The 24,334-nt window shown below is 36.6% G+C and overlaps 2 protein-coding genes across 5 annotated transcripts; one reads left to right on the forward strand and one right to left on the reverse strand.

The window, feature by feature from the left end:
* The first annotated feature begins 6,568 nt into the window (after positions 1-6,568).
* LOC125226053 lies at positions 6,569-19,620 on the forward strand. Its single transcript, XM_048129883.1, has 4 exons — positions 6,569-6,700; positions 6,848-7,969; positions 16,050-16,149; positions 17,970-19,620. Exons 1-4 carry the CDS (start codon positions 6,692-6,694, stop codon positions 18,074-18,076), a joined length of 1,338 nt encoding a protein of 445 aa, XP_047985840.1. The 5' UTR covers positions 6,569-6,691; the 3' UTR covers positions 18,077-19,620.
* On the reverse strand, positions 7,836-24,255 carry LOC125226054 (peroxisome biogenesis factor 2). Of its 4 annotated transcripts, XR_007177044.1 has the most exons (7): positions 24,142-24,255; positions 23,866-23,943; positions 23,703-23,780; positions 23,201-23,626; positions 22,744-22,965; positions 21,950-22,122; positions 7,836-7,957 (listed from the first exon to the last, which is right to left on the reverse strand). XR_007177044.1 is itself a non-coding variant. In XM_048129885.1 (6 exons), exons 2-6 carry the CDS (start codon positions 23,896-23,898, stop codon positions 22,039-22,041), a joined length of 843 nt encoding a protein of 280 aa, XP_047985842.1. In that variant the 5' UTR covers positions 23,899-23,943; positions 24,142-24,255; the 3' UTR covers positions 21,776-22,038. The 4 variants fall into 4 exon arrangements, 3 of the variants coding, with proteins under 3 accessions (XP_047985842.1, XP_047985844.1, XP_047985843.1); XM_048129885.1 differs by lacking the exon at positions 7,836-7,957 and having other exon boundaries at positions 21,776-22,122; XM_048129887.1 differs by lacking the exons at positions 7,836-7,957; positions 24,142-24,255 and adding an exon at positions 24,059-24,084 and having other exon boundaries at positions 21,776-22,122.
* Positions 24,256-24,334: the final 79 nt, after the last annotated feature.

Below are 24,334 nucleotides of genomic sequence, written 5' to 3' on the forward strand. Positions count from 1 at the left end.
CCGATCTTGAGTATCACACCTTTGTTTGAGCCATATTGAAAAAGGCCGTTTTTAGAAATTTTGATTGGCTCTAGCGTCTTTTAAAATAAAAATAGCAAAAAAATCAAAACGGTCCGACACAGATAAAAATAATAATAATCTGTGTTAAAAAAATCATTGCTCTATTTTCAAAAACCAGGGAGGAAATAGTCGAGAGCGTTTGTATGGAGAATTGACCTGTATCGTATCGTCTTAAATAGATTTTAGGTACTCAAAGAAATGTTCATATTTCAAGCGACCGAATGCAAATTCGCTGTAATATGTACATATAATTATCAGTTATGTCACGATGCACGTGTCCTTATGGTCGCGCAAAATTTCATCGACAGTCCCTAACTTACTAATAGTGATAGGGACCATTTTTATCGTCTATCGCGCGACCATTAGGTGTTTCTCGAACTGATTTCGATTAGGTGTAGACTAGGAAGTTTGCGACAGAGCTGGATTAATCGCTAATCATGAGTGTCGGTCCAATGAGCTGGTTGCATGTTGATAAACTTACATGATAACCACTGGACAGTTTACAAAAGCTAGTGTAAATTTGGATTAAGTTTGATGTCTAGTGGCTAGTACAGAGCGTAAAATGGGGTATTTGACTGGAATGAAGCTTGCCTTGCTTGAGTTTTGACGATAATTAACGATTAATAGGCATTATATTGATATGATTATGTCCGTAAGTTGTCATCGGTATTCTCTACTACAACTATAATATATGAATATTTTGAACACTGATATTTTTGGCAGTTCGTTAGGAATATTTAAGAAAAGTGTTTCGTTTTCTTTCAACCCCTTATTTGCCAAGAGTGGCCCTGAAGCTTTAGTAGTTTCATGTGCTCTGCCTACCCCTTTATGGGATACAGGCGTGATTGTATATATATATATATATATATATATATATATATATATATATATATATATATATATATATATATATATGATTGTATATATATAGTGTTTCTTCTTTACTGAGTTAGATTTTAAAGTTTATGGTCAGCTATTCTTATCTTATTTTTGTATTAGATTTTTTGCAGTTGTCATGTAACTAATATTCATAGTATTAAGTTTATAAAAAAGTATATTTACATATATGAAACTATAGGTCTATTCTATAAGAAATTCTAGCTTTTAGCATATTTACATACATGTTTTATAAGACTGTTTGTTTCTCAATAAATTAAAAATATATATATATATTCAATTGCGTTCTTAGAGATGCCGGTGAGCTTTTATTATCTCATATAAAATTCTTGTGCCATACCAATTTTTTTACTTTTAGCAGTTTTGGAAAAGAATTTGACACGAACTCACAGCCTACAAACTTCTCACTCTGTATCTCATAATTTAATTTAATTTCATTCCAATTCATTTCATTTCAAAATTTTATATAACTAATTTTAGATACTTGGTGAGCTAGTAGCTACATAAATACATAAATATTATTGGCCATCCTTACACAAACTAACTAAGCCCCACGGTAAGCTCAAGAAGGCTTTTATTGTGGGTATTTAGACAACGATATTACAATATACATAATAACACAAACACTTAAAAACGTATTAGTTACGTAACGTACGTAATTATTTATTTATATCTTTGTGACAAAACTTGAAAGTCAAAAAACCTAGCTAGTTCAGCAAGTCTTGTACTTGGTTGCAATACAGCATAACAGGCACGTGATAAATTACTCTTATTTTTCATCGAAATCTAGATTACCTAAGTGGCTTCATGCCAAGATAAATATGCTCTCAAGTTCATACTGAAGAAGTGTGTCAGTACAGAAAAGCTTCAACTCGCTTATGGATTAAATGCCTTACAAGGACTCATTACTCAGCTAACACCAACTAGCATTTAGACTTACATTCATTATGTAATCAGGACTACGCTGTCAGTACTTAACGTACTTTAATATTTTCAATTCAGTGTAATCGCGACCGCGAAGAAATCAGAACGGGCTGATGAGGTCAATAATATGAATGGATTGAAAGGTTTCCTCCTTTTAATTAATTTGATAGCTCCGACCTCGCCGAACACAATAAATTGTCCCAATCACTGTGCGAACCTCGCACCAAATTACGTAATCTCATAAATAGCCTTTTTTCTTAAGAGTACTTTAGAAAGACTCGATAATTGGTACACATCTATTAACAATCAAGTTTGTGTAGCTCGTGGGGCAAAACTCGTATGTCGCACAATCAGAACCCCGATGGCGAATCTATATCCCGGTGACCGGACCTTATCTCCTAATCGCGAATTGCGAATTTTATTACTGTCTCTGCAACACTCAGTTGCGAACCTCATAATTAACAGCTCTGGGGACCTAGCCAACGTCACAATCGCTTATGCTTCGTAAGAGCGTAGCTAGCTGTCCATATCGCTCTTCTATTAAGGCACGACAGAGCTAGGCTGCGTTTCAATCGCCACGCAGCGTCAACTATTGTCACTTCGGCTAGGCGGCAGTGCAGACGGGCCGGTCTCATGCAGGCATAAAATACGATATTATGCACTTAATACGTAATAAAATAAATAATATTTATGTAAATAGTCTAAGATACGGCCAGCACCTTCAGGGTCATAAACCTTAAACCTGGGGTAAGTTTGACTATATACGTGTTAAAATACTTACGTGAAATTAATAGGTATAAAAGTACAAAGCACACTCACGCCCTACCAAACGGCTGCCAGTGCTTTGAGTCCTATTCAAAACGTAAAATTCTTTAAAAGAGATAAAATCTATCCATTCAAATGTATTTTTTTATTCATTTAACATTATGCAAGAATTTAATCATAGGTACCTACTAGTAAACATAAAAACTAAATTATGTGCATAAACGTATAAAACAAATTCAATGCTATTCGGGTACTTAAAGGCTGCCATTAAATAAGTTTTGCCCGTAACCTACCAAATTCCTGTCCCTACATTTGGTAATATCCGCTTCTTTGCTCCAATTCAATTAACTAAAACGCGCCAACGCCATTTGAATGGTTTTAGCTTTTAGCGGTTCCAAAGACATACATTATAGGTATAAATATAACCACAAAATATTGTCTTCGGTTACCGCGATAGTTACTCATGATTCATGAAATAAAACTATGGAAAACGCATTATCGCGTATAATGAATTTACATTTACCCCGTCAACCGTTGACCACGAATCCTGTAAAGTGTTCGAACGTCGAGATGAACTGTAATTTCATTATATTTACGCGATGTAATCCGTTTCCATAGTTTTATTTTACCACAAAATTAAAATTTTGAAAAACCCTCCGACATAGTGGACCGATTTTCATGAAACACGGCTAAGAACACTCCCGACTAACTCAGCTCTCAAACAAAAAAGAACTAATTCTAAATCGGTTTATCCGTTCGGGAGCTACGATGCCACAGACAGACACATACACAGATAGACAGACAGGCAAACAGACAGACACGTAGCGCATCTCTGGTGAAAAGGCACCCCTAATCCTTTGTCATTATCTAAATCTATATACTCAATTCTCTTTTGGCCATTCAACGGCGGCGGCCAGCGGCCCAGCTAATGTATTCGAAGTCCTTCCACGAGCATGCGTGGGGTGTCGTAATTTACATGTAAGCTGTAAAGAGCTTAGGGGCTTGCAGCCTTGTGCAAGGCGCCAAACCTCTTTTAAACGACGTAAATTGCCGGCTGGAACATGTGCGTTCGGCTGTTAGGAAACTGTCTCAAACAAGATGGATTTTCACAATCCTTACAAAGCTTTCTGTTGCGCAAATGGTTTTCATCAAACGTGATAATCTAAAATAATGAATGAAACAATTAGTTGATGCGATTATCTCATTTTCCCTTAATTAGTTTGAACTTGACGTGAGAATACGACGTAGCCCTTAATAGATTAATTGATAACCTTTTATCTCGAGCAAGCACTAATGAATTGTACCTATGCGGGCCGTCATCTAGAGCGACCTCGGATCGGATTTCGGAAAGTAAATTATAAAAATATACATTTTCAAAAATTACAATAAACGATGAGTGTTATTGATATTAAACGGTAATTTCTAGCAATCAATCATGTATGACAGAATAATTGAATGGTGATTAACTGATGATTCATACTCGTATACCTACAACCTACATACTGAAGCTGAACCGGCTCTTGCCAATTCATCCATTGATTGATCCAAACAGCATTGCATAATTGACAACTTGCATCTGAACTGCAGGCCCCGTAGCCGAATGGCATTTCTGCGAAACGACGCCACCGAAACGCCGCAGAAATGTAGTCTGGCTCTGTCGCGCGCGCCAATACGCAAGAGCGATAGAGATAGATAGCTACGAACGAGAGATATTATCGTGAGCGTTTGTGCTTTCGGCTACGCACACAGATATTGTGCATGTGCAGTGTATGTATACATATTTAGTGAGGGCCTAATCCTGGAAATACAATTATCAAAAAAATATGTAATGATTAGGTACCTATTTTAAATAACACTTTTAAATAATGATTCTAATATTTTTTACAAGCTTTTTATTAACTTTACATAGCAAGTGTACAACTATGTTTGTACGTATTGGTTAAATTTTGCAAGTCAATTCTCACATGTGGGTTTATGTACTTATGTATTAAATAATTACGATTAGGTACCTACATGGAGCTGATCTAATGATGGGGACAGGAGATTTCTAAAGAACTTTGTAATAAAACAACATTACCTATATCTGGGAATTTTGCACGAAGAAAATTAAATACAGTCATCGATAAAAGCTCATACCAATAAAAATGATTATTTTGTCCGAAAACTTATTCGATAAAGAATAAAAACGTTTCAACTTTATAGCACCGTGACATCTACACCAATTTAAATGTAATTTAACTAGTCAAATAAGTAGGTTGGTTATTAATCTTATCTTATACTTTTAAACGAGCAATTCTTGTATATTTATTTATTTATTTATTTATATATACCGACGATCTCGGAAACCGCTCTAACGATTTCGCTGAAATTTGTTATGTGGGGATTTTCGGGGGTGAAAGATCGATCTAGCGTAGCCTTAGATCCCGGAAAACGCGAATTTTCGAGTTTTCATGAGTTTTTCTTTCGCGTTAGTAAACGTAAAATATGGTCGTTAATTTCGCCGCGCGTGCATCGATTCCGCTTAGCTCACAGTCGTACGAGGTTGGTCTAATGTACGCAAATAGATCGTAGGTGTCAGGGTTTCGAATCCCGGCCAGAAATTAAGTTTTTGTTTTTTGTCTTTTTTTTTTTTTTGTATTTATAAGAGTTTTTTTTAATCTAAAGACGTGATATATTAAAATAGAACCGAGCGAAGCTCGGTCGCCCAGATATTATGTAGTTATACACAAATCTGTTCGTATTAATGTCTAATCAAAAGGGATTAGGATAATGTGAGCGTATTAAATTCTCCGCACCCGTTTACAAACGTAAATATAATCTTATTTCATTCTCATTTAATATATTCACCTGCAAACTATAAATGTCGCACGCATTGCATACTACTCATATGTTCTTAAATCGTAGGTAATAACCTAGTTTTCGTATCCACGTTAAATGCAATTATTAGGTTTATTATATGCCGAATGCACGAATGATATAGGTATGCAAAGCAGTATGTCGATGCAGAAATAAGGTGAGGTTGTAGGGACAAGCACGACTAACTTAACTTGACCACCGTCATTGTACTCATTGTTATAACAACTACCTACAGATCAATAAGATTCATACTTTAAATCAATAAAATTATTTATTTATGAAGGAAGGAAAATAAACTAATTGGAAGAGAAGGACATGCTGCGCCGACCCCAAATGACTGGTCAGGCGAATGATGATTTTTGAAAAAATACAAGCAATTTATTTAAGTAAAATGTTGCTTATAGTTTATACATATAATAAGTATTTAAAATTCGTCTCTTTTGTCAAATTTTGGGACAGTAAAAATATTTTTATTTATTCTTAAATATTTATTCTTAAAGTATCAAATATTTGGTAGCTAACAGAAGGCGTGAAAAAGGACACACCTAATGATGCTGAAAGAAGAAATACCTCGACTACGAGTATTTGTGTGTACGCCTGTACGGTCAAAAAACATCTGTTAATGCACTTATACAAAGAACGTACTTAGGTACACTAGTCTTATTTGAGAGGTATTTCAAAAGGCTTATTTCTCTATGGAAACCAAACAAAATATATTAATTCCTTAGAGAAATAAGCCCTTTTATAAAGGCAATAGTCATTTACGTCTCATTGCAGCATACTTTAGATACAAATTGACTGTAAACTTGTACAATGATTTCATTAAGCAAGTAGCAAATCCATGTCCCGATAATGATGACAAAGGACGTACTAAAAGTTTATTAAAGGATTTAGTTGAACTATGACCCGAGTTGGAGCTCGTTGCTGCACGCGTTGTGCTAGGTCGGCGGTCGGTGTGCGGCGCGCGGCCGCGCCCACCGGCACAGGCGAACGTGAAAAAGTATTACCCGTTCTTACACATATGAGATCGCTATATAAGTCTTAGCGGACTCATTTTGCTCTCATTTAGACTCACGCTCAACTTTGGCTAATACATCAATATTTGGCGGGTTGAACTCATATTTTATGAGATACGAAATTTGTATGATATAAATTTTAGGTAGTACCACTGAGATAAAAAAAAACAAATATGAATACGGTAAACCGAAATTTCGAAAATATATATTATTTCATCATACTTTTTACTTCATTACTACTAAAAATATTATGACCCAGTCCCGAATGCAGATTACTTGACACACATTGTCTCTTTTATCCCTTCAAGTGATTAATCTTTTTATTGCAGATAATATTGGCGGTCGCGTTGACGCTTACGAGTGTGTGTGCGTATCACGATCCGGACCTTAACTACCACTTGAGCCAATTGCAAGCCGCTCCGAACTGTGACAACGGCCACACGGGCTCCGGTCCCGGATATTCGTATCTGCCACCAGCTGTTCAGCTCACCACCTCTGGAGTAAAAGTGGCCGCCCCTGTCGTCTCGCAACAAGTGTTCTCAGCCCCTGCGTATCAGTATTCGGGATCTAACAGCTACCAAGAAGGAGCTGCATACCAAGCCGCAGCAGCGTATCAATCAGGAGCCGCCTATCAAGTTTCTGCACCCATTCAACAACAACTTGCACCGGCATTCCAAACCTCATCATTGATTTCACACGCAAATGCCCCTGCATACTCAGCTCAGAGAGAATTTCACGGCTACGCCACCTCCGCCGGGCTGTCTTCAGCGGCTTCGTCGGGAAAAACAGTGACACCTCTGGCGACGTACGCTCAGGCGCCCATCATCGCCAAAGTGACAGCGGCTCCGCTTATTGCCCGATTTGCATTGGCTGCGCCCAAAAATAACTTCGTGGCTCAGAACTTAGTGTCTCAACAGGCGTCTTACGCTGCCGGGTCATCAGCAGCATACAGTTCGGAGCAAACCGCTAGCCCAGTCGTAACGCAGGTGTATGCGGCACCATCTTCTGGATACGCGACATCTCCCGCCCTAAGACAACAGACTCCCCAACTTTTTGAGCCGTCACGATACCCCGTAGCGCAACCTGCTGTGTCACAGTATAGAAGCGCGCCGATTTCTGGATTGACATCCGCTGCGCCGGTGATTTCGCAATACCGAGCGCCAGTAATAGCTCAGTATCAGTCTGCTCAGCTCGCCCCCGCCGTGTCCCAGTACGCTTCACCAGCAGTTGCCCATGTCGCGCCTGCAGTGACCCAATTCGCTGCTCCAGTGATCTCCCAGCACGCGGGTCAGTCGGTGGCGTACTCCACGTCGTCCATCAGCCACCACTCCGGCGGCGGCGTCGCGCAGTACGCCGCGGCGCCGGTGGCAGTCAACCACAACATCGCCCTGGCCGCTCCAGCGAGGATCGCTCATGTCAAAAATGTTCACACGGACTTCCTGCAGAATTATGTAAGTTCTTACAATTTTTCCTTATATTTTAGAAGATTTAATCCATGGTTTTGATCCTTAATTATTCAGTCCGAATTTTAAAAAACCAAAATTTAAAAACTTCTAATTCTAAGATGTACATAAAATCATACGAGTATTGCTTTAAAACTATATATACTTACTTAAGTTGAAAACTTTTGTACCTAATGATAAACGTCTAAGTGACTGAATAACCGACCATCAATAACTGCTGCTATTTGTCATTGTCGAGTCGCAATTTTATCAAAGCCCCAATTAGCCAAATTTCTTTCTCCTGCTAATCTACCACTTATCAATTAGCCATCTCATGATTGATAGAATATTACACGGCTCAAAATGCAGCTAATCACCGCGTCCCGGCTTACAGCACACATGATTACTTCATATCCCGGCTAATAGGTGACGTAACGGATTTGATCGACTTCATTTGACTCCCAGGACGAGTTTTGCGCACGTCAAAATCTTGACCAATTACCCCGTATCGCTAGTGGCAAATTGTGCAATGTACCTACGGACCTACTGATTTACTTTTGCCTCTTAGTGATGTTTGTCACGTTGTTTGCTCTATTCAATTAATATGCGTCAAAATGTTATTAATGTTAACATGGTGTGTCTTAAAATGATCTGATTACCCAATTTCATAGAACATAGGCGAATATTCTTAATGTCTGATTTCTGTTATTGTTTTATCACGTTTACATTTCAAACTGCCAATGTGTAGGCAGAAATACCTACTTATACCTACTCAGAAAATAGAAACAAGTCGGTACCTAATACTCCACCAATTATGTGCCATACATTTCGACCATACGAGTACCTATAAAACAAATCTAGACTACATAATGTGATATATCGGTCATTTCGTCCTACTCAACATCGATACAAATTACATTTAGGCTTATTATTGTACATTCTTCAATCGATCAAGCACCGCCTTGCAAGGTCGAAATCAGCACACAATACACTGCAAGCGCGCATCGATCTTAATTTCAATAAATAAGTCACGATTCTAAATTTATTTCTCATTGTTCAACTGTTGAACATGCTTATTGTTTCTCTAATGTCCTTAACGATTATCGCTTTCATTGTAAATGAAAATAGTTCTTGTTTTATTATTTGTACCAGCATCAATTACTGAAAGGATAAAATCGATATTTAGAATTTCAAAATTAAAGAAGTACGCATAAACTTTTTCATGCACTCATACATTATACGATCATGATACAATAAGAGTTCATGATCCATGCACTGATGGCGAAATATTTTGTCCCTTTACGTATACATACATATATGCGCTCGAACCAAATTCAGGTTTTTAACGTTCGTGATGCCGAAAACCGTTGTTCCGTAAACTTTAACAATATCAAGTCTCATGGTAAACATTCAACGTGTTTTAGCAACAGACAGTGACATGACGACCATATGGCGTCTCGAGTGAAAAATATTTGAACTGTCGAATTTTGACAAAGTATATTGACTCTCATCTGTCATCTTACAAATTTGAAAATTGACTTGGGATTATAGGTACATTTTTTAAATGCGAAACAAGAATTGCGATGTTACGAGTTATTAAAAAACTTGATCGAATATAACTTCAGTTAAATACCATGTTGCAATCGTTCTGACGCATCACACAAAAGCTTTTTACTCGGGTATGCCTTAAGAAGACTTTATGTTGACAGAAACTTAATTCATTTTGCAATCAGGACTTTAGAAACTTGGACGCATGGAAAGTACAAACAGTATACTGCGAATTTTATTTAAGCAATAAAAGTCGAGATAAAAAGTCAGCTCTCGTTACATTTACACTCATGCGTAACCGATGCGCTTTTGTTCTTGTAGCTGCTTCAAATGTTGAGTACATATGTGGGAGTTTGTACAATCCCGATTTAGTGCGTTTTCACATTATCCGATCCGATATCGGATGCAGGACCGATATTCCATACATTTAAGCCGCCATTTTTGAATTTTTCCTTTGAAATCCTTCCGACATCCGATATCGGATCGGATAATGTGAAAACGCACTTACGGTCATTTGCACCAACGTCAATTACCAGACTGATTAACATCACGCAGCAGAGATCTATGAAAAATCCCATAGAATAAAGTTTTGCGAACGTTTTAACTGTGACAAACGGTTTGATGAACAATTGTACATAAATGTCCATTACATTTAATTACGCGTGCAATGGTAAATAAGTATATCGTCACTACTTTTTAAAAAACTTGTATCTTCATCTGTCAATGAAAAGAAAATTGTAGTAAGTATGTATGGAATGCATATAGACTTACTGCGTTTTAACTTTGAGGAGCAGCGTGAGATACGAGATTTTTTCAAAGTAGTGACGATATGTCCCTAACTTGGTTATAGATGTTACAATAATAGTTATTTGTTATACAAGGGGGCAAATTGTATTTTAACGCCGAGTGTGGAATTGAAAAACGAGCATGTGAAAGGATTCTATAGTTGAATCACGAGCGAAGCGAGTGGTTCGAAAATAGAATCCTGAACTTGCGAGTTTTTTAACACACGAGAAGTAAAATACATTTGCACCCGAGTGTAACACAGAACTTTTCCCCTCACTATAGCGAGGAAACTACAACGCAAAAAATGCGTTTATCACTGCTTCCAGTAGTTCCACAGGTGGTAAATCATCTTTATTACTAGATTCACCTACTTTTATCAATTTCAAAGCAGTTAATTTGACTTTATTCAAGGACAAATTACTTTACCCACTAGTGGATAAAATGCGTTTTTACCCGCTGGTATTAAAGGACAAAACACGTGTTTCCGAGCTAGTGAGGGGAAAACATATTGTTTTCATCAAACGCGCTTGGACTATATTCTATGTTCTCTCGCATTCATCTCTTCGCCTAATCAAGCATTGAGATATCCGCACGCGCCTTAATTGACAAATCATTTACCTATACGGCTTTAAAGACAGCCAGCTATATATGCAGCACCTGCTATGCCCTAATAGTAAAACATCTGCTCAAAAACTAAGGTCAAAGACCAGAACTTCAATATCGTAGACAAACCTCTTTTTTTCGTCATACAAAAGACATCAACTGGCTCAAGTTCGTATTGCATAACAGCAAAACAACTATCGCGACTTTAAAATAAAATGGTCTTAACTGCAAAAGTTTCGAGTAATTTCAACTTTATCAATTATTTTACAAAGGTTAGTTTTCGATGTGACTTTTGGTTACATTTTAGTAATTGAAATCTACATATCCCGTGTCTAATTACGTGTTCCTCATAAAGTACCTCAACATATCGGGTAGATAAAGCATAGTTAACATAGTATTGGCACGCGTTTAGCGACGAATAAAAAAAATATATTTAAAAATTAAAAAAAAACTGATAATCACATCTTAATTTTAATACGTTGATAACTCTATATTAGAAATTTGGTTGATCTAACTTTTTGCGTTTGTAAGTTATTGATGATGGACGTTGACCGGCGAAAATGCACTGTGAACAAATACGTGAAAAATCCCCTTGGTCTGGGTCAATGATTGCTAAATTGTTGAATTTCCAGAAAACTACTAGGCAATAATTATTGCCCAAATCATTATTTCATTAAAGGACAATTAAATAATAGTGGCAAAATAATTCAAAATATCCACTCCTTGCGGTCCACACGGAATCAACAGACAAAAAAGATGGATGAAAATCTTGTTCAGAGGATGATGAATACTATTTTCAGAAAAGTCCGTAATTTTGTGCATAAACATACTGAATGATTGAAATATATGTGACACGCTATAAATTAATAAACGATCTTTTATATTCTGCAATAAAAAATATTGTTTACTTTTTTCTTTTCATTTAAAAATTAAATTTCTCCCATCGCGTACCAATTCTAAATTAACTATGCTTTATGGTTCAAGTAGTAACTTACGAAAACTTTACTCAATGACGCTCACAAATGTGATTGTCATATATTTTGTTACCAATTAAAAAGTAAGTGTCAAATATCGTAACTAGATGTCGTGCAACGATCTTGTTTGTAAAAACGCAATAGCATGTTCTTGTTTTACTATATATAAATAATTTACCTACGTAGGTATGCAAAATTATGTGTACGTATACCTATGTAGAAGTAAAAATATGATACCGCGAAATGGTGTACATACGGGACAGATAGGCGAATATGTATTCCAATGCTTATAGGTAGATACATTAATAAATAAATAGGTATAGGGGTACTTCAGGAAAAGTATTCTCTCTCGCAATTTTAATACATAATTATTCGCTGTAAAATATTTATCAGCATCGAATAAATAAACAAGTGTAAACAGTATATTATGCAAATACATCGAATATAGTCTCTCAAAATACTGAATTATCGGAAGAAAGTTATTGGTTCTTCCTATGTACCTACCTTACAAAATCGTATCTTTGTAGATACTTTAGCAAATCGGCTTAATTAACCCTCTTAACTAATATGACACTAAGCCTTATTAAATGACTACAATTAATTTGACTGCAAAAATTACAACTTACTTAATCCTATTAAGTGCTAAGCGTGCTCCCATTACGTCTACAACTGTGCTTAAATATATCATGTCTGATAGTGTCAATGTCGTGGCCAGATCATACATAGAAATGTTATCATTTAAATATGAGAAAGAACACTAAAAATGAGAAAGAGTCCATCTAAGGCGAAGTTGTGTGTGTGGTCTAGGTAAGGTAAGGCGGGGTAAGATTGAAGGGTTTTTATTGAGAGGTCAGTGAAACATCTTCCGTAGAACAAAGCGCTACACGCGGCTTCCTATATATTCCTATCTTAACCCTTATTAAAAACCGGCCAACGGCGTGTCGGGCCACGCTCAGTGTAGGGTTCCGTAGTTTTCCGTATTTTTCTCAAAAACTACTAAACCTATCAAGTTCAAAACAATTTTCCTAGAAAGTATTTATAAAGTTCTACTTTTGTGATTTTTCCCATATTTTTTAAACATATGGTTCAAAAGTTAGAGGGGGGGACGCACTTTTTTTTCCTTTAGGAGCGATTATTTACGAAAATATTAATATTATCAAAAAACGGTCTTAGTAAACCCTTATTCATTTTTTAATACCTATCCAACAATATATCACACATTGGGGTTGGAATGAAAAAACAATATCAGCCCCCACTTTAGGTACATGTAGGGGGGGGTACCCTAATAAAACATTTTTTTCCATTTTTTATTTTTGCACTTTGTTGGCGTGATTGATATACATATTGGTACCAAATTTCAGCTTTCTGGTGCTAACGGTTACTGAGATTATCCGCGGACGGACGGACGGACGGACGGACGGACGGACGGACGGACGGACAGACAGACATGGCGAAACTATAAGGGTTCCTAGTTGACTACGGAACCCTAAAAACTTCAATCTTTTCCCCACCTTACATAATCCACACTCTTGAACGTGATAAAAAAATGTAAAGTTTTCAAGGAACAGGTACAGCATCATCGCTTACCATAGGTACGAAATTTACTCGTATGTTTAAACGAATTATGTTAGAGCGTCCTTCTGCTTAAGCGACTATGTGCAATATCTTTTTCTTGAACACAACACAATGCCTATTAAGACGCTACAGGAGCGAAAATGCTAAAATGAAAAAGAGCCCCCCTTTCAATTTGGGAATTCTAGTTTAATATACTAGTGTTATTAACTAGATTTATCGAAAAAAAATTGTCCATTAAGAACAACTCAGTTAAAAGATACATACATACATACATAATTATACATATAATCACGCCTGTATCTCATAAAGGGGTAGGCAGAGCACATGAACTACTAAGTTTCAGTGCCACTCTTGGCAAAAAGGGGTTGAAAGAAATCCAAATTTGTAACATTGCAGTTACAGGTTGCCAGCCTCTCGCCTCTCGCCTACACCACAATTTAACCCATATCCCACAGTCAACTTCTACGACACCCACGGGGAGAAAGGGGGTGGTGAAAATCTTAACCCGTCACCACACGGGAGTTAAAATATATTGCGAAAAAATCTTTAAAATAGAGGTTTGCTCTCGACTGTTTCCTCCTTCAAAACTTAATCAATCGGAACGAAATTTGAGAATCTGAATAACAATGAAATAGTCTGTGTCGGACCGTTTAGTTTTTTTGGCTAATTGTTACCAATCTTGAGTATCACGCCTTTTTTGCGCCATAATGAAAAAGGCCGTTTTTGGAAATTTTTGATTGGCTCTAGTAGCGTCTTTAGAAATAAAAACATCAAAAAAAAACTGTCCGACACAGATAAAAATAATAATAATCTGTGTTGAAAAAATCATTGCTCTATCTTCAAAAACCAGGGAGGAAATAGTCGAGAGCGTTTGTATGGAGAATTGACCCCTCCTGTATCGTCTTAAGTTTTCAACCCGCTCCACCATGAGCCACCGCGGCGGACATTGCCACAGCGCTTCGTAGGCTCTTCTCGTAACAGTAGCTCAAAACTTAGAAAGAGATAGTAATATTTGCAAAGAAATTTGACATTAATACAGACTTAACCACACTTTTCGATTGCAAATGCCATGCAGCTCGACTAGCCCTTTTACAGCACCGTACCTATAGTTATGTAGCTATAGGTACAGCTTAACCTTTTTACTTCTCAATTAATGAACAATACGGTGACAGGCAGAACAGGTAATAATGATCAGGCTTATAACCAATTAGTAACAAGAAGCAGAAATGATAATTCTATTCGCAGTAACAATCTGTAGACCGCATGGTTTACGAAAGCTCGAACTTTAGCTGGCATTCCCACGGCATTATCCGAGATGGATTGTGGATCGAAATGCGCAAGCCCAACTAAGCCTACAAACAGGCCTATTCAAACGTGCACCGACATCAGAACGAGGTACGAAAAGTGTCACTCAGTCCTCGTGCGTCTCGCAACAATACGGCAAGCACGAGCAAAGTGCACGATATCCAAATCGTCCACATCGTTCAGGGGGCCGATTTTTGAGTCTCACTGTCACTAAAATACCGGTTGAAAACGGTGAATTGCCTATTATTTTCAGTGACAATTTTCTGAATTCGAACGCCGTGAGACTCAAAAATCAGCCCCCTGATGTCCTAATCATATTAGTGTGAGTTAGAATTGCCTTGCTAACCTCACTCGCGCTTTTCACGGATCTTAAATATGTTGTGTTAAAAAACTCGCAAGTACAGGATTCTATTCTCGAACCACTCGCTTCGCTCGTGGTTCAACTATAGAATCCTTTCACTTGCTCGTTTTTCAATTCCACACTCGGCGTTTAAATACAACTTTGCCCCCTTGTATAACAAATAACTATTATTGGTTTGCCAGCATGTTTGGATGCCTGGTAGTGATATTGATAGTTGGTGCTCATTTATTTGATTCTGCCTGCGATGACCTGCCTATTATAAACGATACAAACAGATACAAAATTAAAACCTAATAAGTACCTAGTGAAAACATCTGCAGTAGTAGGTAAGTAGGCAGATATGTAAGAACACATCAATGTAAACGCCAACGAATTTGAAAGTTGTTTGTGGTATCAAATATACCGATCAGTCTATTTCCACATGTGTAACACTGTTTGTATCAATATTACATATACTAAGTGTCTATTGGTTTAACTGAACTCGAAAATGAATAAGTAGATAACATATCTTTAATGTCTTTTGGTACATACTTAGACACTACACAATACCCATATTTAATAGCACCTATCTTATGATACCTATCTATAAACTAACACAGAAAAGAAGTATGTATGTAGCCTAAATAGGTAGACAGTTAACAAATAAAGACTAATGTCACAATTAGTCTTTATATTACGGATACGAAATGAGTACATTCTTACTTAACTCAGCATCTACCAATAGGCATTAACAAGTTTTAAGAACTAAAATGTCCGGTAGAAAGTCTTACTTAGCTTACTTCCAGCATGATCGTGCCATTGCCTAAAGTTATACGAAGATTTGTCTTATTTACCTATCAAACTTCTACGAAGTGAGCGGATATCATTTCTATTTGTTAAGCTTAGCTTAATTCTATCGGACTACAGTGGTTAAAGAAAGGGTATTTGTCATTCGCAGGACGCGCACCCTCGCTACGCGTACGAGTACGCCGTGAACGACCCGCACACCGGCGACATCAAGCACCAAAAGGAGCAACGCGACGGAGAAGTCGTCAAGGGTAAATAACGTTAATATTTTATAAGATAACGGTTACAACCGGTATATAATGTGCCCATCGTGAACCCGCACAACCGCAAGGTTGCCCCATTGTGGCTCCATTGTTCCTACACTTCAGCTGCTTAGTGCAGGCAGACTCACCAGTGTCAGAAACCAGTAGGATGGAGACGTAGGTAGTCATGGGTAAGGGTAGGTACCTAACGTTATTTTTTTAACAGAATTGTGACTTTTGAACCCGAGTATCTACAGTAACAATAGATACCTACGACGAGAACGATCCACAAGGATAATATCAGGGCGACAAAGCTAATAACTAAATAATGAACTAATACTTTTTCCGCCGCTGGCTTTTGAACCCGAGTATCTACAGTAACAATAGATACCTACGACGAGAACGATCCACAAGGATAATATCAGGGCGACAAAGCTAATAACTAAATAATGAACTAATACTTTTTCCGCCGCTGGAAATGGTTAACAAGACGTACCAACGGAATACCATAGATGTTTATAGGCAGGGGTGCAGGCAGACCAAAAAAGAGGTGGCGGGACGACTCATTCTACCCGTAATGGTGGTCTCTCATACTACTGTTGAAATCTACAAACAAATTATTGCTCAATGAGTCTCATGGCAAGTGTATTCCGTTTTCTACTATTAAAATGAAATGAGCTTTGATATCACATAATATCATGATATAAAGATAAATATGCTATTTAATTTCTAATGATATTGATGGTTAGATAGATGGTAAAACCTGGCTGGTATTCGACTGAGTTCTGCCAAAACGTCAGCGAGGACGCTACTGTCTAAAAGAACAGAACCGAAAAACAGATGATGAACGGATGATTGGAGGCTGTCAATCGATCTGCAGGGGAAATGGTTGAGGAGTGCTGGCGTTGTTGGAGATTCAGAATATTAATGAAAAAATATGTAAAAAGTATACCTAAAAATATATAAATATGTAAGTTGTAATGAATTGATGATGTAATGTGACAAATGTAATATTGATCATTTGTTTATAAATATACTGACAGAAAACATTTAAAGCGTAGGCAGACAATCCTTTCTAAATTGCCGCCTTCGGCACAACGTGTCATTAATGTTGTCAATATACCGACCAGTCGACCGGATTTGACGACTGGTCTAACTTAGTGGGTAGTGCTAGCGACCGTGCCTGCTAAGCCGACTGTCCGGGTTCGAATCCCGGTAACATCTAGTAATAGTGTGATGAGTACGCATATTTGTTCCTGAGTCATGGATATTTTTTATGTATTTAAGTAAGTAAGTTACCTAAGTATTTGTACATATACCGTTGTCTGAGTACCTACCCACTACACAACCCTTTCATTGCAGACTGCTGAGATTGCCTGCAATTATTTTTTTCAGATAATTGCACCTTACCCACCAACGTACAAGGTGCTATCTGCTACAAAAAGAAATCGCAGATTTCGCCTTGTACGTTGTCGTCGAATTCAGAGCACCAATCAAATGCGTTTTCGTGCCGTGTAAATAGGCCGTAAAGGCTAATTTAGACGCGCGTCTCGCATGCGATTTTAGATACAATTGCAGACTATTGACATCCTATTATTTCTATTTAGCCGAGTGATATGACGCAATGCAATGACTATATGTCATATATAGTCCCTACTTTGAAAGAAACTTGTATCTTCTTTTTTCTATGAAATGAAAAATGTAGGTACAGCGTTACAGCGTTTTAACTTTGAGTACTTAGCAGTGTGAGATACGAGATTCTTTCAAAGTAGTGACGATATACGACTTCTCGCACCTTATAAAAGCCCTAACTGTGTCTCGTTATCCAGGTCAGTACTCGCTGGTGGAGCCCGACGGTTCCGTGCGCACCGTCGACTACGTCGCCGACTGGGAGACCGGTTTCCATGCCAACGTGCGCAACGACAGACACCACTAGTGCCCTGAATCGGGGATTACGTCAATGGGTCGATAACAGTGCAATTCTACAGATCCAGGAACGATAAGCTTGCTGTGCGACTGTTAGGCATACTTAGGCTAGAAGCGAACGATTACCAGAAAATAGGTAGAGGTACCTATACCTATATAATTTTGCGTAGGTATTCGCAGCACATTTAATTAATGTTTACGGGAGAAACGAAAACTGTTTCTACTCGTATGAGAGATGTACTTATTAGTTTGGGATCCATAGACCAAAGCGTATAATGCCTACTTTTTTAGGTGCTGTAATCCCTGCTTATTTTAATATTATTATGGTTACCAGGATCATCTTCCTATAACTACACTAATTCCAATAAGGCCTAGTTACCCTTTGGGTTGGAAGGTCAGATGGCAGTCACTTTCGTAAAACTAGTGCCTACACTAAATCTTGGGATTAGTTGTCACAGCGGACCCCAGGCTCCTATGAGCCGCGGCAAATGCCGGGATAACGCAAAGAGGATGGTTACCAGGATCATCAGTCAGTATCTGTGATTAAAATGGGTGCTTCAGTATGTATATCTATATAAGCACGCAGTTTATTTAGATATCTATAAAGGTTTGTGCAAGACTGTTTCATAATAAATTTGAAATTATTGATATAAAGTAGAGCGATCGATTTAAAACAAACAAGCATTTTGCAAAACTAGAAACCAGTTCAATTAAATGATTGCTCTTATATGCCTACCGATGATGAAATAGGTAGATACTACGTAGATGGACCGGACCTATGTGCGAAAATATAATATATCACAATTCCAATTAGATATAGATATCTAAGTAGTAGGTAGTTGGTATTTCAAAACTAATGAACAACTATAGTAACTAAATAGGAGTACAAACTGTAAAAATATTCTTTCGACACTTCTTAATTTTTATATTTGTCATCCAAAATATGGTAAAAACGAGGAAAACCTCATTTTCCTTATATGGCGAAGTCAGGACTGTCAGGAGTTAGTTACCTACTTGCAACCTTTTTAGTGCATGCGAGATGATACTGTACTTATATTATACCTAGGTACTGAAAGTTCGTCGAAATTAAGCAATATGAGTATTATGAGTGCAATACACCAGTCGAATGCGTTGACATATTACAAGAAAGCTAATTAAATTACATCAATAGTTCGATTTAGATAGATATAAGTATTTTATTAAAATTGATTGTGTGCAATCTATAACAGTTAAGTCCAAAACCCTAAATTTAAAATGATACCTACCTACATTCATTGAGAAATTTTGTATGTACCTATATAGTTACGCTAGATATCCTTTTGAATTACATAATAAATAATAAATGGTTATTAATTAAGAATTTTACGTGGATAGGCTTGTGCCATAACTTGAGGCCAATTCCAAACCGGACGCGCCAACTTTTTTTGTCAATAGAATTTCCGAAACGAATCAGTCAGCAATCGAATGACACTGCCGCAATGTTTGTTTTAATTTCTAATTAATATGCATTGCGCGTATGCAATAAACCACGTATGGTTTTTACTTGAGAAATAATATATTTTTCCCCTCACTAGCTCGGAAACACGTGTTTTGTCCTTTAATATCAGCGGGTAAAAACGCATTTTATCCACTAGTAGGTAAAGTAATTTGACCTCGATAAAGTCAAATTAACTGCTTTAAAATTCATAAAAGTAGGTGAATCTAGTAAAAAAGATGATTTACCACCTGTGGAACTACTGGAAGCAGTGATAAACGCATTTTTTGCGTTGTAGTTTCCTCGCTATAGTGAGGGGAAAAGTTTTGTGTTACACTCGGGTGCAAATGTATTTTACTTCTCCTGTGTTAAAAAACTCGCAAGTTCAGGATTCTATTTTCGAACCACTCGCTTCGCTCGTGGTTCAACTATAGAATCCTTTCACTTGCTCGTTTTTCAATTCCACACTCGGCGTTAAAATACAACTTTGCCCCCTTGTATAACAAATAACTAATATAATTATATTAAATAATGTAATTGAACTAAATTATTTCATATGCTGTTCGACTCGACACTAGCTGACCTCGACTATAGGTCTTATTGGATCCACACTTTGAGCAATTTCGATGTCGGGACTCGGGACCGAGCAAAGATCAGAAAAACGATATTTGAAGGAGCCATTGGACCTGCCATTGAAACAAATTATTTCGATAAGCCTCTATAGGTACGTACTATAAAATACGAGGAAATAAAAGGAATTTAGAAGTACCGGTTACCGGTTTAGCAGTAATTTCTATTTTCCAATGCCACTGTGAGGCACTGTGCGATAGAGATAGGAAGGCGAGTAAATGTACGAAATCATGCGTAATACTTAACGTCCATCCATACTTTAAATTAACTAAACTAGGGTAATCAACACTAACGGCCTGTTTCATCATCTAGCAGATAAAAAAATAACACTTTCTCTTTCTTTCGCCTGCAAGAAGAAAGAGAGCGTGTTATTTTTTATGTGATAGATATTGTAACTGGAGATTGTGAAACAGGGCCTAAAAGTTATTTTCTCAAGTTCTGTTAATAGCAACTTAGTTGAGGTAAATATGATCTATAATTTGTAAGATATTTAGTGTAAGTTTTGTATAATAATAAATATGTATACTTATCTCATTTATCATTATTATACACGGTACAGTCAAGTGTAAAAATATGGGTGCGTACAACTTATCAAAAATATGTCCCATAGCACTTTATGTCGGCGGAATAAGGTCTCGGTACATATTTTTGAGCGGATAAAATCGATACGTATTTTTGCACTTGACTGTACAATAATGTCTTCGAAGGTAATGATCTAATAAAGTATTATGTTAACAAAATTATATTATACAAAATGTAAACAATAAATACATTTACCTATATTACTATTTGTTTTTATAACAAATCACCAAAATTGCCCGCCCTCATATGCCAATAGTGGTAAGTGATATACTTATGTTTTTTTTAATAAAATTTAAATTAAGTATTTTACATATATTAACTTTTGAAGGCAAATTACCCTCGAAAACAAAGCTAGATGTTTATCCATACATATACCAACTGATGACATATACTTAACGAGAAAATAAACAAATGTAGATATACCCAATAATAATTATACAATGTGATGACTAGTTGTTACTATTACTACTACCATAGAGGAATAAGTAACTAATGAAAGAGTTGTAACTCCATACATTAGTAAATGCGAGTTATTTGTATCAGGCATAGTTATACTGACATCTAGCGACAATCACGGGTCAACTAGCGTAAATTATCAGTACTGCTACTTGTCAATAGATGTTGCGACGAACGAAGAGTCTAATGCTCACCAATTTTTAACTTATATTACAATAGTATTAATCAGTATTCTGTTTTCAATTATTTCTGCTTGTAATATAAGTTGTAAACTGTTCTAATATTATTTTTTGGCAGACGAGACACTGTTGACACCTTCGCGTAGTGGTACTGACAGTGATAACTCACGTTATTTGACGCATGATTGACGCGTGATTGTCGCTAGATGTCACTATAACTATGCCTATACAAATAACTCGCATTTACTGATGTATGGAGTTACAACTCTTCCCTTACTTATTCCTCTATGCTACTACTACTGTACAGGGGGGTTACCATGACGTACTAAAGCCGTTCAGTTTAGGTTGAGAGAAAGGGACACAGCTATAGCAGTTACATAGCTCCGTCCCTCTCTCTCAACCTAAACTGAACGGCTTTAGCACGTCATGGTAACCCCCCTGTACTAATACATTTTAAAGATACAACAGAAAAAAAAATTTTACAGCTTATTACGCATGTACTAAAGTTACCCTTTAATAATGTAATATAATACGCTATTTGTATACTTCTAGCTAACTGTACCTTATTTTTCTTTAGTCCACACTTCCACCATAGTTAACATTGACACCTCCACCTCACAAATCAATAAAAAGTCATTTTCTCTTATACACTTAAACCATTGTAAACCTATTTATCTCCTTTCCTTTGTAATAACATTTTGGACACGCGAAGTCTGGATCTAGCATTTTATTGGTCTGAAAATGAAACAGAAAATCTTTTAAAACATTTGCCTGTAGTCTGCATCTCTGGGTATTTAAATAAATGCAAACAAAATCAATCCTTAAAAGACTCCTTAAGCCACTTGAGGGTAACTCAACAAAATAAGGTTTAACAGTGACAATAAATGTAAACTTCATCAACTTCATCAAAAAGCACATCATTGTAAATACACCGTGTTTTTTTGTTTTCCGTTAAATTCGACACGCAGTTAGGTTCATCATCAGGAACCACCATGTATATCGCTTTTCGGTAAATTTGGAAAAAATATATTTTTCCTTTTCATACATAATAAATGAATTAATTGGTGTGAGAGGACCTTAATCATAACATGTGTCAGTGTCAAGTGTCTAAAGGCACATGTCAAAACAAATAATATCAGAAAGTGGTAAGGGATGCCACACATGTGTTCAGTAATTAAATTTACTTTTTTAATAATTCGATAACCGTAAGAGTTAGGACGCTAGTTTCTTAAAGTAATTAATTGTATTTGACCTAAAGGATCTTCCCTTAAAGTTAACGGAATTCAATAAAAACAGTGTATAACAATTTAATTGCCTAGAATCAAATTCAATCAAGAAGCAGAAAGGCAATCTCACCGATAAGCAGTAATAACAGAAGATATGTGAGCAGCCCATAGTATGCGGTAACACTGGTCTTGCCAAACAACACGCACACACAGTGAGGTGTGTCATAACGGGTGGACTAGGCTTTGCCAATGGCTTCACATGCTGCCGCCACCACACATACTTTAGTATGTTGCTGAGCCGTCTTTGGAGACCAAATATGTTCATTAAAGATATTATTGTGCCTATTAGTTCCTGAAAAACAAGAGCTGCTGTTATACCATTGATCCTTTATGATATAGACTTTTGAACCAAGTACTTTCAAATGGTTAGACTTGGGTTAGACATAGAAATGTTCTATAAGATATTGCAACATTATTTTTTTTTTTATTTTGTTACAAATTTACTACTGCACTAAGGGCTAGTTGTATATTTTTTAACAGGACTAATAAATCAAATAGTATGTTGAAAAAAAAAATTAAATACTTACAATAAAATTATGCCATAACAGTTCTCTTGTCCATGAGAAATCAGTCAGGTCCTCTCTTGTCAGTTTATCAGCAGTCAACTCCAAGCCCAAAATAAAGTCTATGAGCACTGGATATTTGCCGCTTCTTATAAACCTCAAAACATTTAAAATATCTCCAAACAACTGAAATGTTTCTAACTGATGCACAAAATTTTGTATCTTAGTATTAGAAGTCCAACTGTATATAGATCTATCTTTTAAATATTTTAATCCAATAGTGTATCCATAATACCAATAAAGTTTGGATTTGGAGAAATTAGTTGTGTTATATTTTAATGACAGCATTTTTTGTCCAAAAGTGCATTTGTAGTCATAGACTGAATATTTGAATATCCATGTTCGGAGAAGTAGTTCTAATTCTGGTAGTATGGGCTGCAGAATACCAGGCTAAAATCATAATTCAATTCATTGGTTAAAAGTAGGCAATAAAGTTATAGAGTAATTAAATAATAGTTTAACAAACCTCTAAAAATTTTGTAGCATTAAATAATTGTTGTTTCAGTAACTCTTCCAGCTGCTCATCTAATTGGCCCGCGTCCAACTAGAATGCAAACAATACAATACACTTTTTGCACAAGAGAACATTGTCAAAAATACTTTTGATATTGTTTTATATAATTATATACCTGGGTCACACGAGGAATATAACTTATAGCCATTTCATATGTGCAGAACTTGTCATTTCTTGATATAAATTTGTTTATCTGAAAGAGAAAGATACAAACGAATAACACTATGCAATTTTAAGCAACAAGTGCAACAACATATCTATACACTATATTTAGGAAGCAAAGTAGGTACTTTGAGTGTTATACAAACATGGAAAGTTTGATTATTCGAGTATTTCGTAAAATTTTACGATATTTAATTTAATTATTATCAAATTTCATATAGCTGCTCACCTGTTGTCGTCAGGAATGGGCCGTCGGCCGTCTCCTGTCGTCTCTACTGTCAGTGTCAACTGTCAACGGCAGAATTGCTTTGTTCGGCACAAACTTTAAAACGCTGCTTCAAAAACCATCATTCTATTCTAAAGCTAGGAACATACTACGCGGACGTCCGTCGTAAAACGACCGCGACCGCGACCTATCAGTG

The sequence above is a fragment of the Leguminivora glycinivorella genome, chromosome 5, assembly GCF_023078275.1.
Source record: "Leguminivora glycinivorella isolate SPB_JAAS2020 chromosome 5, LegGlyc_1.1, whole genome shotgun sequence".
In the NCBI taxonomy this organism is placed as follows: Eukaryota; Metazoa; Arthropoda; class Insecta; order Lepidoptera; family Tortricidae; genus Leguminivora; species Leguminivora glycinivorella.

What these genes read in the sequence shown, in the direction of transcription:
- LOC125226053 (XM_048129883.1), top strand. An exon ending in CGGACTTCCTGCAGAATTAT is followed by an intron (nt 7,970 to 16,049) that starts GTAAGTTCTTAC and finishes TGTCATTCGCAG; the next exon opens with GACGCGCACCCTCGCTACGC. An exon ending in CGACGGAGAAGTCGTCAAGG is followed by an intron (nt 16,150 to 17,969) that starts GTAAATAACGTT and finishes CTCGTTATCCAG; the next exon opens with GTCAGTACTCGCTGGTGGAG.
- LOC125226054 (XM_048129885.1), bottom strand. Translation starts at nt 23,898, where the DNA reads ATGGCTATAAGTTATATTCCTCGTGTGACCCAG. An exon ending in ATATTCCTCGTGTGACCCAG is followed by an intron (nt 23,781 to 23,865) that starts GTATATAATTAT and finishes TTTGCATTCTAG; the next exon opens with TTGGACGCGGGCCAATTAGA. An exon ending in TGTTATGGCATAATTTTATT is followed by an intron (nt 22,966 to 23,200) that starts GTAAGTATTTAA and finishes CTTGTTTTTCAG; the next exon opens with GAACTAATAGGCACAATAAT.